This window comes from Pistacia vera, unplaced genomic scaffold (assembly GCF_008641045.1).
Source record: "Pistacia vera cultivar Batoury unplaced genomic scaffold, PisVer_v2 Contig1184, whole genome shotgun sequence".
In the NCBI taxonomy this organism is placed as follows: domain Eukaryota; kingdom Viridiplantae; phylum Streptophyta; class Magnoliopsida; order Sapindales; family Anacardiaceae; genus Pistacia; species Pistacia vera.
Genome location: NW_022195231.1, coordinates 54915 through 67991, shown reverse-complemented (window position 1 = coordinate 67991; position 13077 = coordinate 54915). Strand labels below are relative to the sequence as shown.

At 35.1% G+C, this 13077-nt stretch overlaps 1 protein-coding gene and 1 pseudogene across 1 annotated transcript; one reads left to right on the top strand and one right to left on the bottom strand.

Annotated features, from left to right (window-relative positions):
- The first annotated feature begins 5783 nt into the window (after positions 1-5783).
- LOC116110935 lies at positions 5784-9148 on the top strand (annotated as a pseudogene).
- Positions 9149-11392: 2244 nt separating this feature from the next.
- Positions 11393-12820, bottom strand: LOC116110896 (putative disease resistance protein RGA4). Its single transcript, XM_031397110.1, has 3 exons — positions 12647-12820; positions 12506-12527; positions 11393-12387 (listed from the first exon to the last, which is right to left on the bottom strand). The coding sequence occupies exons 1-3, from the start codon at positions 12818-12820 to the stop codon at positions 11393-11395; spliced, it is 1191 nt and encodes a 396-aa protein (XP_031252970.1).
- Positions 12821-13077: the final 257 nt, after the last annotated feature.

Here is a 13077-nt window from a genome sequence, read left to right as displayed (position 1 = left end):
AAATCGCTGTCCGTAGTGTTATTGATCATATTTTTGTCTGATTGGTGATGACATTGAGGCAGATGGTGCGGTGAACGACTTTTTTTCCAATTGCTTCTAGAGGTGGACCAAATGGACCCTGACCCGGCCTGGATAAAAGAGGGTTCAACCCGGATTGCCTTATAGGTGGGTCGGGTTGAACCCAACCCGTATGCAACTCTCGGGCGGGCCGGGTTGTTATATTGCAACTCGCCAACCCGACGGGTTGCTATTTAGTTTGTAATGAAAGAACCCGCCAACCCGTCGGGTTGGTTGTTACAACCAACCGCCAACCCGCCCACCGGGTTTGCCCAAAAAAAATAAAAATAAAATTATTTTTTTCAAATATCCATTTTACCCTTGAAATATAACCGTTTTATAGCAGTTGGAGGGGTCTTTTTCGTCATTTTCGTTTCCCATTTTTTTCTATAAATAGGCCCTAAACTTCCATATTTTCTCACATATCAAATTCTCTCATTTTTCTCTAATCTCTAATTCTATTGAAATCTCTCAATTATTCTCTTTGCTTATCAATTTGCTCAATTGTTCTCATTTTAATTTTATTAGTTTTTGCAATTTTCAATTCATATCTCTAAATTCCAATTCTCCTTCTTTAATTTTTGTATTTCTTCTATATCAAATTTTTTTTTTATTTTTTTTTTTTAACTACAATGGATAGATATTTCCATCCCGTCAATTCCGATGATGAAGGAAACTATTATCCTGGTCCCCCAGAATTTACTAACATAAATGCAGTACATTCAAATAGTCTTGCTCTCCCCATCTCAGAATCTGATACACCTCATAATATTCCCCCAATTCCTCCCTATGCTGCTACAGGTCTCAGTGGTTCTAGAAGTCATCCTCGTAATCATCGTCCTCGTCCAACTTCATCTCAAGCTGAAGCGGGTTCATCAACTGCTGTCGAAAGCAACGATAGACACACATCAGACGTTTGGGCGCATTTTGATAAGTTTTACGAGGCAGAAAATGGAGTTCAAGTGAAGAAAATAAGATTCAAGTATTGTGGAAATGTTTATAAAGCCGATTTAGGTAATGGTACTAGTACTTTAAAAAGGCATGCTAATAAACATATTGCTCAACATGGAAATAGAGAAACCAATCAAACTCAAATAACTAATATNGTGACTCTGCGGCATTGCTGCCTTCTGCTTTTTTAGCTTATTTTAACACCCATTGAGACCTTTTTGCGTGGGTTCCAATGGGGAAGAAGATGCCAGGTTTTGTAATGGCAGTTTTCACTAGCTCACTTATAAAGATATCTTATTCTAATGTTATCGGTGCTATTCTGGCTTCTTTCTCAACAATCTTTGATTATGTGTCTATGTGAATGAAATTTAATCTAGTTTGGGATTATACATTTCGATGAGACCGAGTTGCTTGTATACACTTCTGTCTTGCAGATCTGTCGCTATAATTAGAGGTGGGAATTTGGGCCTGGACCCAAAAACCCACCCAAAAAACCGGGCTTAGGACAGTGTCCTCGCAAGGACCGGTCCTATAAGGTTTGGTCCCAAAACCAGACCAGGCCCGTGGAGGAGGGCCCAGACCCAGGTTTAGTCCCTCCTCCAAGGCCCGGTCTCAAACCCTCCCGCCCAATTTTGTTTAAGCCTCCGGTGTATATCTAAGACCCCTTATTTTATAGATAATAAATATAAGGAGGGCTAAACTGAAATTTTATGTATTAGGAGGGCATATTAAAATTTTTCAGCCTCATAAGATCGGTTCTGACACCAGTTTTTTTGGTGGGTTTAGGGTTACAAGTTTTGCGCTTTCACATTATGAGTTTACAAGTTTTACGTTGATGTATTATTTCAATGATGTTTTACACTAAAACTCGTCCTACATATGTTTAGAGGTGGAACAAATGGGTCGGGTTAGGCGAGTTAACCCTAACCCGGCCCACATTAAAGAGGGTTCAACCCATACCGCAAATAAGGTAGGCCGGGTTGAACCCAATCCACATGCAACCCCCGGACGGGCTGGGTTGATATTTGGCAACCCGGCGACCCGCGGGTTGCTATTTTGTCCTTTTTGGAGAAAGGACCACCAACCCGCCAGGTTGACCCGGGGGTTGGCTGTTGCAACAACGGCCAACCCGCTGCGTTGACCCGAGGGTTGGCCAAAAAACAATTAAAAAAAAACACAAAATTAATTTTTTTTTCCAAATTCACCTTTTACCCTTGAAATATAGCCGTTTTATAGCAGTTGGAGGGGTCTTTTTCATCATTTTCTTTTCCCATTTTTTTCTATAAATTGGCCCTAAACTCTCATATTTTCTCACAACTCAAATTCTCTCATTCTCTCATTTTCTCTAATCTCTATTCTATAATCTCTATTGAAATCTCTCAATTATTCTCTTGATCTCTTTGTTATCAATTTGCTCTTATTTTAATTTTTATTAGTTTTTGCAATTTTCAATTCATATTCCAATTTTCCATATTCCAATTCTCCTTCTTTAATTTTTTATTTCTTCTACATTAATTTTTTTTTCAACTACAATGGATAGATATTTCTCTCCCATCAATTTCAATGATGAAGGAAACTACTATCCTAGTCCTAGTCCCGCTGAATTTACTAACATAAATGTAGGAGGAGATTCAAATAGTCCCGCTTTTCCGGTTCAAAATCTGATACACCTCAAAATATGCCTCCGATTCCTCCCTATGCTACTACACCTACAGCTCTCGGTGGTTCTAGAAGTCATCCTCGTAATCGTCGTCCTCGTCCAACTTCATCTCAAGCTGAAGTGGGTTCATCAACTACTGTTGAAAGCGACGACAGATACACATCAGACGTTTGGGCGCATTTCGATAAGTTTTACGAGGTAGAAAATTGAGTTCAAATGAAGAAAGCAAGATGCAAGTATTGTGGAAATGTTTATAAAGTTGATTCAGGTAATGGTACTAGTACTTTAAAAAGGCATGCTAATAAACATATTGCTCAACATGGAAATAGAGAAACCAATCAAACTCAAATAACTAATATGGGTACTACTTGGCGTTATAATTCTGATGTATATAGGGAACAATTAGCTTTATATATTGCTGCAACTGATCAACCTATTAATATGGCTGAAGATAAATATTTTGAAAGATTTATTAAAAATTCATTTTTTCCAGGATTTAAAAGTTATTCTAAAACTGCAACTAGAAATGATTTAATAAAATTGTTTAGAAAAATGAAATTAGAATTAAAAAATAAAATACATAGTTGTCATGTTAGTGTGGCTCTAACTGCCGATATTTGGAGTGGTAGAGCTAAACAAGATTATATTTGTGTGACTAGTCATTATTTTGATAACGAATGTAAATTAAATAAATCTTTATTAGGATTTAGATTAATGGATGTGGATCATAGTGGTCAACAAATTTATAATAAAATTGTTGAAGTTTTAGAAGATTATGATATTGTTAATAAAATGATAAGTTTAACTTTAGATAATGCAAGTACTAATACTACAGTTATAGATTTTTTTCAAAGTAATTATCCTTTTTATAACAATTTGAAGTTTTTTCACCAATGTTGTGCATGTCATATTATTAATTTAATTGTGAAAAGTGGTGTGAAAACAATTAAAGAAAATATTGATAGAATTAGGGATTGTTTAGGTTGGATGACTGGTAGTAATAAAAGAAATGCTGAATTTCAAGATGCTTGTATAAAATCAAATATGTCTCTTAGAACTTTTGCATTAGACATGCTTGTTAGATGGAATAGTACTTATTTAATGCTTGATTCATGTTCACCTTATGCTAATTTAATTAGTTATTTTATAGCAAATAATAGAGGTCATCATTATTTGGTAGAAAATGATTGGCATATAGCTAAAATATTTCATTCTTTTCTTAAATTTTTTTACCAATCCACTTTACAACTTTGTGGTGTGTATTATCCTACTAGTCCATTGGTAATACATACAATTATTAAAATTTCAGAGTTATTTATAAAAAACAAAAACAATGAAATTTTAAAGGAACCAATAAAGGCAATGGAAAAAAAAAAATTTAAAATATTGGAAACCCATTCATTTTCTTTATTGTTTAGGTGCTATATTTGATCCTAGAATTAAATTAGCAGGTTTAGAAAATGGTTTTGACAATTTAAGTGAAAATTTACAAACTGAAGCATATGCCAATCAAATAGGAGAGGTAAAAAAATATCTTGCAGAAGTATATTTCCAATATGAAAACAGGTATGGGAACCCGTAAGAGGCGAAATATCCAGGGAAGTTGCATCAGAAGAAACAAATGAAGACTTCTACTCTTGGAGTGCACTGAATAGGCCGAAGAGGACCCGAATCCGAAGCACAACCTCCTCTTCAGAAGCACCACCACCACCAACAACAACTAATATACTGTTGTCCATGCAGTCATAGAGTAATGAGCTTCAACAATATTTGGCAACCCCCGAAATGTTACCAGCAAATTCACAACAGAGAGCTAACTTTGATGTCTTAGAATATTGGAAAGTTAGAAAATGTATTTTTCTAGTATTATCAAGACTTGCCTTGGATGTTTTCGCTGTTCCTGTCTCAACCGTCTCATCCGAACAAACATTTAGTGCAAGTGGAAGAATTTTAAATGAAAGGAGGACTAAACTTTCTCCAAAAATGATTGAAGTCCTCGCATGTCTTTGAGATTTGGAACAGTCGCGCCATCAAGATCAATACGAGGTTATTGATGAAACTTTAATAGAATCATTTTAATTTTGTAATATAGATGATATGGATGAGGGAGGTCCTAGTCAACCATCCCCAAATTAGTTATTTTGTAAATTGTTACTTGTAAATCAATTATCAATTATTGCACTCTTTTTTCTTTACCAAGTTTTTGTCCCATTGGGTTTTTCTTGGTGAGGTTTTTAATGAGGTAATAATTGTTGTAATTTCTTATTTTATTTTATTTTTGATAAATGAATAAATCTAATTTTTCTTATATTACAATTTTATTGTATTAAAATTGAATTAATATTTGAAATGTTAACAAAAAAAAAATTAATTTAATTGAATTATTGATATTTGAAAAGTTAACTAAAAACAATTATATTTATTCATTTATAAATTGTTAATTATTCATTTGAAAAGTTAACTAAATAAAACAAAATAAAATAAAAAATAAAAAAAGGGGGCTAACCCAGCCCGACCCGTAGCCTAACCCGATGGGTTAGGGTTGGTGGGCCGGGCTAGGCCAGCCAATCCCCAAAAAATGGCAGGCCTAACCCGACCTGCCTTTGTTGGCGGGCGGGTTAGGACCGGCCCGCCAAAATCAGTAACCCACCACGGGTCGGGCCGAGCCGGGCGGGTTACTTTTCCAACATTACATATGTTTGAATTGATTATATTCCATATAGAATTGGTATAAACTGAACCTCAACATTTAGATTTTGGAGTTGAAACGGTTTTAAGTTGAGAAGGAAAAATAAAATTAATTTAACTAAAATGTTAAGTACAGAAAAGATAATACAGGCAACCATTTAAGCCGGTTGCAAACAAGAAATAAAAAGGGCTTTCTTTTGACTCTTTTGGTCAAATTCATTTACTACTCCAATGTGAAACTGAAGAGTGAGAAACCGCAGCACCGCTTGATTCGTTTGCTTTGTTTGTTTCGAATTTTGCTATTGCAAAAAACAAAAACACTTCTTGGGAACAGTTTTTAATTATTGGAGGTGCACGCTACCTGTTTGATAAAAAATCTCTTTGAAACTCATCGTTCTGTTTTCAACTTTTGTTTTGGAGTAAAACATGAGCTGAAATGCCAACCCTTTTCGCTTTTCTTTAATACTACTGCCTGGTTCATGGAATGAGCATTGTTATGGACTGATTACAAGTATTCGCCATGTGGGTTTATGATGGTTTAGTTGTTTTTGTTTGTGATTAAACAGTAGTGTAACTAATGGAGAATGAGAAGAGAGCTGAGCTATTGAGCTTTTTGAAAGCTGTTCCCTCTGTAGAATTCTGCTGTGTTTATGGTTCCACTTTGCATCCAAACAATAGAGACAAGGTTTCACTTTGTTTTACTTTCGCGTTCTGTTGATTTTTTTTGGTGTCGCATTCATTTTACTTTAAAAATTAGTGTTTTTTAACATATGAGTTTATGTTTATGCAGTCAGCCATGGTAGATTATATTCTTGGAGTGTCGGATCCTCTGCAATGGCATTCTCAGGTGTGATCATGTATAATATAGAGTGTTTGTTGATTAAAATTGATTTCTGTTAGGAATGTATGCTATTTGGTTTTCTAATAAATCTTAGTAGGTTCGTCGTACGACCTAGAATCTGAAAATGAATGCAGATCATTATGCTTCGTGGTTGAGGTTGCTTGGCGGGGCAAAGCTCGTGTTTCTCTCTCTCCCTATTTCTCTTTCTATCTCTCAATTCTCTGGCACACTCCTAACAGATGTTGAAATTTCATTTTCTTATACTTAGACTAAAATTTGGTTGGTTGTCTTGTCCCAGATTACACAAATTGCAGATGAAATAGGTGTAGGAGTACACTTCAACCCGTTTGTTACCTGGAATGATAAGGTACTGACTTTTCAAAAACTTAAATCTGATGAGTTAAATACAAGGACTATATGTGTGTGTGCACACTTGTGCGGAACTGGTTCCAACTTATTGTCCATGAACAAGGAGTTCTGTATTTAGGCATGAAATGCACCTCCAATCATTTTCTTGCATTTATTTCTGTAATGAATTGAAATTTTCCTGTGTTTTAATGCATGAAACAATTATGGGCAGATGTTGAAGTATGGGGTTGTTGGAATGCATGACTTTGTTCAGGACATGCTGAACTGGGAGAGATTCTATTTAAGTGGTCGTCTACAGAAACCGGTCTGCCTTCCTGACTTCCCCTTTTTATTTTTTTTTTAATAAATTTTTATCATTTCTTCTTAATTGTAATATGCATCAACATTTCTTCCTTGGGAACTAGTGTCATAATTTCAGCAAAGGGACTAGGAAATCAGACCTAGCGATCACACCTTCAAGAGATCTTCAAAGGTGGCTGAAGATCTTGTTTATTTTGTTTGTTTTCAAATTGACAGTTGTACAAGATTTTAGACATAGGTACTGTTAATCTAAAGCAAAAGTCGTTGTGCTACAGCTATCCCGTTTTTCCTTAATCATTTAGTGATCAGTCCCTAACAAATTCATCCCTGGATTTAACATCTTTCTTTTTCTATATAACCTGCTAGTTTTTCTTAATTTTCTACAATAACATCTCCATGGATAAATTGCTAGATGTCATGCCAACTAGTCAATATAAAGCCCTGAAACAATCATTGCTTGAAGCTAAGATGTTGTAGGCTGACAAGCTGCCAAGTATGATGTTACTATAATGTGCATGACTGACGAGTGTGTATGGTCCTTATGTTGCTTAGATGTCATTTGACATGTGATCATATCAATGATAGGAGATCTTATGTTTAGCTAATTATTCTTAATTCCTCTTCTCCTGAGCTGTGCTTTTCATTAGCTATCTTCTGCTTTCTTTGCACTGATTTTGGTTCTTAATCATGACCTGAGATCTGAAAATTGAGTTTGTGGTCTCATATATCAGTATTATTTACCAATCTCAGGGAGCTTGGTGTTGCTTGTGCAGGTACACATACTTGTGGATAATCTGGATATTTCAAATACAAACTCTGTTAATTTGAGGGCTGCATTGTCTGCTGCTCTTCTTCTCTTGCCCTCCAAGTTCACACAGGTTTGCTTACATGTTACTGCTCATTCATTTTAGAGTTGCTAGAGTTATGATTAGGTATTTGATTGTGCAGGAAGATCTGTTTGCCAAAATATGTAGCCTTTCATATATGGGAGATTTGCGTATGCTTTTTGCAGAGGACAAAAACAAGGTACAGCTTGATCACAGCTATATAAAATATTGAGAAAATTGATTTCTGGCTTTCAATAGCATTGATATGCATAGTTCATGGTTGACTCTCGCATGTTGTGAATTTTACGAAAGAGTCCCTCTCTTCTTCCCTCTGTTTCACTCATCAATATATTACAGTTATGTTAATAATAAGAGTTATACAAAAGTGAACAAGCATTTCTTTTGTTCCCCGAAAGTTTCTGGTTTTCATGTATAAAATTTGCCTCAGGTGAAAAAGATTGTGCAAGGACAGTTTGATTTATTCCACTCAATGTATAAGCCATTTCTTCAAGAATACGAGGCCAAAGACTTCTTGAGAGTCTCATCATCTGGAACTGACCAAGCAAATATATCACAGGTTTGTAAAATTTGAATCAATATAGCCTCATACCAAATATGACATATATATGTACAATTTAGCATAACGTCTATTTACTCTTGTTACCTAGAATCAATTCTTTATAAGGGCACTGTTATGCATCTAACTTGGTTTTTATTTTTATTTTTTTGAAATTATGATTTCTCCATTTTCAGTTCAATGTTCCATTGTTTACTACATATTTTGTTCTGGTGAAAGTAAATTATTTTTTCATGATAAATTTAAGAAAAACAGTTTTAAAAACTTCTTTTGTTAAGGAAATTGTTGTTTGAACAGCGTTGTTCTCGTCATCTTATGCTTTAAAGCGCCAAGTGCTTATATGTTTCTGTCGCTTGAATCAGGATTGTGGCTTGCCAGTCACTTGCTCCCTTGTGTCTTCTCTTCCACCAGCAATTAGAAGTCAAATGGGGATGAAGCTTGGAGAGAAGAAGAGAATAAATGAATATGGTATGAACTTCAGCTGGTATCCACAGATTAATAGCAAATATTATTTTCTGAGGCAGTGTACAAATTAAAACTGATTCTGCATCCAATTTTCTGTAAGAGAACATGTGATCGAAAATTTTCATTAGACCTTCTATACTTAATCCTGGATACTTGAATGATTACATAAAATAACATTTTGCAGGTCGAGCTATAAATGAAGTCATAATCGGTTCAAGAGAAAGAGGCAGCTAAATGCGTGCCGAAGGTTCTGCGACGAACCGTAATGGTTTCAACTGCAAGACAGGCAGTGTCTGGTCTACTTGCTGTTGGTGGCATCAATGCTACTAGATATCTTGCTAACAAAATGCAGAAAGCTTGGAAATCCTGGACATAAAACTACCCATTTCTCTTTCTCAATTTTCATGAGATTTGGTCAGGTAGATTAAAACTTTCAACATGATAATGCATTATCTTTACCACAAGCTGCCCTGCCCTGACTGTAAGTTACAAATTTTGCCTTCCCTTTCGTAGTTGGTTGTTCGTTTGTTGAGGTAATTTTGGGAGCAAGCAAGCCACTCCCTTTGTAATGAACAATATCAAAAAGAAAAAAGAAAACACCATTTAAGATACTTTTATTTTGAGATTATTCATAGTCTTTGAATGGGAACAAAAATAACCAAACAAACAGTAGCATTATCCAGTACAAACATTATTTACATGAATCCAGTCATAACATAGGGAAAAGTATATCTTCCCTTTCATGAAATTATTCAGCACACCATAAGTTTCAGAAAATAACAAATACGCCGAACATAACAATCCATGACACAAATAAAAATAAAAACATCACAATAAGCAGGAATCGGAATTGAAACGTCTTGCACTTAAGACTTTTGACAGAATCTCCAGAATGCTGCAAAATAAATAAAAATACAAGTTACACAGTAAGTAAAAATGTCAGAGCTAAGTATTAAATTGTTATCAAGAAAATTCTTAGTAAAATTATATTCCGCAAACGGGTTTCAAAAATCCAAATATCTTTCTTTAAAAATCTTCCTATAGGATACCTGAAAACTGACTGGTATAATAGGCATAATCAGATCTTGTTGACATTTAACATCAAATACGGATCATGAAATAAAAGATATAAATTGGAATAGGAGATATTGGATTAAGAAAACTTATAGGAAGGATTTATACATTAAATATCATAATAAATTATCACACTTCACTGATCCATGTAGTATAGTTTACACAGTTTGAATTAAAAAGGTAGCAGAAACAATGCACATGGAATTGGACACTACAACAACAAAGCATGAATCCCAAAATTATAAAAATATATTTATAGCTTGTAGTGGATGCCAAGAATACAGCATATCCTTGAATTCGGTAATGCTTATAAGCTATTGGGAAATAGAAATAAATCAATTTTTTCTTGGAGGGTATGTTCCATCAATAACATTATAAGCTAGCTCATATATATAAACAAATTTACCAGGCTTTATAACAATGAAAATAAGAGAGATTTTTTCACATAACTGATCACTCATTGTCCCCGGATGGTGAAGGAACTGCAGGGTCAAGAATTAGAAATAAATTAATTTTTTCTTGAAGGGTATTCCAACAATAACATTATAAGCTAGCTTATATAAACCATTTACCAGACGTTATAAAAATGAAAATAAGAGAGAGTTTTACACTTACCTGATCTCGATGATGAAGCAACTGCAGGGTCAAGATGAATATTCTGGACATGCTTAATGTCTAACCGATTCCTTCTGCAGCTTTCACTCAGGGTAGGAGATTTTTGTATCTTCAATTCTTTAAGGGCAGTGAGTTTCTCCATCCCGCGTGGCAGAGATGACAATTCTGAGCAACTTACAATCTCAAGTTTTTGAAGTGATGTGAGATCTGTAAGCCATGGTGGCAGTGTTGTGAGACTGGGACATGAATCAATCCGCATGTACTCTAAAGTGTTGGCAGAATGTTGAAGAATCAATTGGGGTAAATCTACTGTTTTTTGTAGTTCATAAATCATGAATACTTTAAGGTTCAGGCGGCGGTCTTCTTCTTGCAAGTCCATCTTCAGATTAAGTCTGCAACAACTGTGTATCACAAGCTTCTCCAATCTCTCTAGATATGTTATATCGTCTGGCAACGACTCCAAACTATCGCAACCTTGCAAAATCAATGTTAGGAGGTTGGTGAGACTTTGCATCTTTCCAGACAAACTTCGAAGATGGTAACAGTTATACAAGTGCAGATATCGGAGAGAGGGCAAATATTCAAGTTCATTTCTCAGTAGACTCGCATATGTGGTTATTTCCAAATATCTGAGGTTGATCAGTTTTCACATATTTTCAGGAAACTTCTTAAGTCTTGAACAACCAAGAAGTATTAAGGTTTGCAAACTCTTAAGTTTAAAAATTGCCTCCGAGAGTTCCACCATAATTAAATTCCAAGATAAGTCAAGATATCTCAATTGTTCCAATGACCCGATAGAATCCGGTAGCACTTCAAATTGTAAACCACTTAAGCATAATAGGCGGATCTGCTTAAACTTCGATGTCCATCTATTAAAGAAGGATTGAGTAACAAGCTGAAACGGAGAACTTTTCATGATGATTGCCAACAAGTACGGTGCAATATATGGAAATTCTCTATCACCATCTTCAATACCATGAAATGACAAATGTTGAGCCTGTATGGCAATCATTTTGTGCCTCTTGTAGCACAAAATCATAGATGAAATCATGCAATTTAAAAGTAAAATAATAACCATGATTTGCCACATCTTGAAAGAAATTCGTAAGAAATAATTCATTCAAATATGCCTCCCCGATATCTTCCAACTCTTTGTTATTATCACCAAATTGAAGAAAATCTTGCGCAATCCAATAATGGATCAGATAATGACTGTTAAAACAAAAACCCTTTGGAAATAAGGAACAATGCTTCAAGCAAATTTGCAAACGAGATGGCAAACTCGTATAGCTTAATTTCAACATGGGTATGATGTTATTTCTCTCTTGGATTTCCCTCCAGAAGTCATTATGTTCAATTAGCAACCAATTACCAGGATCTGTGTTCTGACATAGTGTTCCTAAAATTTTCACTACTAAAGGAATGCCATCACATTTGTCCACAATTTTAATGAGGTCTTGATGTTCACTGTTTGCTTTTTCCACAATTTTAATGAGGTCTTGATGTTCATTTTTTGCTGGATCTCCAAATGCATATTTCACAAACAACGACATACTATCCTTATGGGAAAGACCTCCTAAAACATGACTGTCAATGGCGCCTATATCGTTTGCAATTAGATTACTATGGGTAGTAACCAAAATTTTACATTCATCGGCTTCCTCCAGTACTTTCATTAACCTTAAAAAATTGTCATTATTCATATTCAACACGTTGTCTAAAACAAGCAAAATTTTCTTTCCAAGCAATGCTTTTTGCAAGAGGGATACCAACTTATCCCCCAATATTATTAAGTTATCAGGATTTTGATTGGCTGCAAAACCATAAATTCGTTGCATCAAGATATTTATATCAGGGTCCGCAGGTACACATATCCACATTTTGAGATCAAAGTGATCATCTATCCTTTTGTCATTATACACCAGTTTGGCTAGAGTGGTTTTTCCTATACCTGCCTTCCCAACTATAGCAGTTACAGATAAATGAAGATGGCTTGTTTTCAGCAAAGAATTTATAACCTTTTCCTTATCAACGTCTCTATCGAAAACTTAGGAAGTATCCACGAAGGTGTCACTTACTACCCAGTCCCTCGGATAAACACGCCTAATGTCATGCGCAACCAGATTAAAGACATCCTGCAAAGTATCTCTCATTGCATCTAACCTTTTGCTAATCCCCTTGATCTTACAATAATATATGAAGCTCAAAATGAATTTGCATACCTGGGGTCTGTCACTTGCCAATTTATGCAACATATCCGCAGCAGTATTCAACATCTTTGAAACGTCTGTCACTCTAGTCTGTGCTAGCTGTGTCTCAGCTACATGTATACCCTGTGCTTGCTCTAGCTCTGCCCTGGCAGCCTGGAGTTTGCACGCCGCTTCTTTGAGCTTCATTATTTTTGTTGAAAGAATCCATAAAACCATGTTTTTGGTGAATTAAGGTTCGTTTCCAAAACATTTTTGTTGAAGAGTTTCAGTCTCGGTGAACAGAGGGAAATTTGGGGAAAAATTACTTTATTGATTCATTTTGTATCGTTACTGTACAAATGCTTTATATTACATTAAGATAAATTAACTCAACTAACTAGTTAACTAACTCAGGTTGTAACTAACTCAAGTAACCAACTAACTAATTGAACTGAAACTAAACT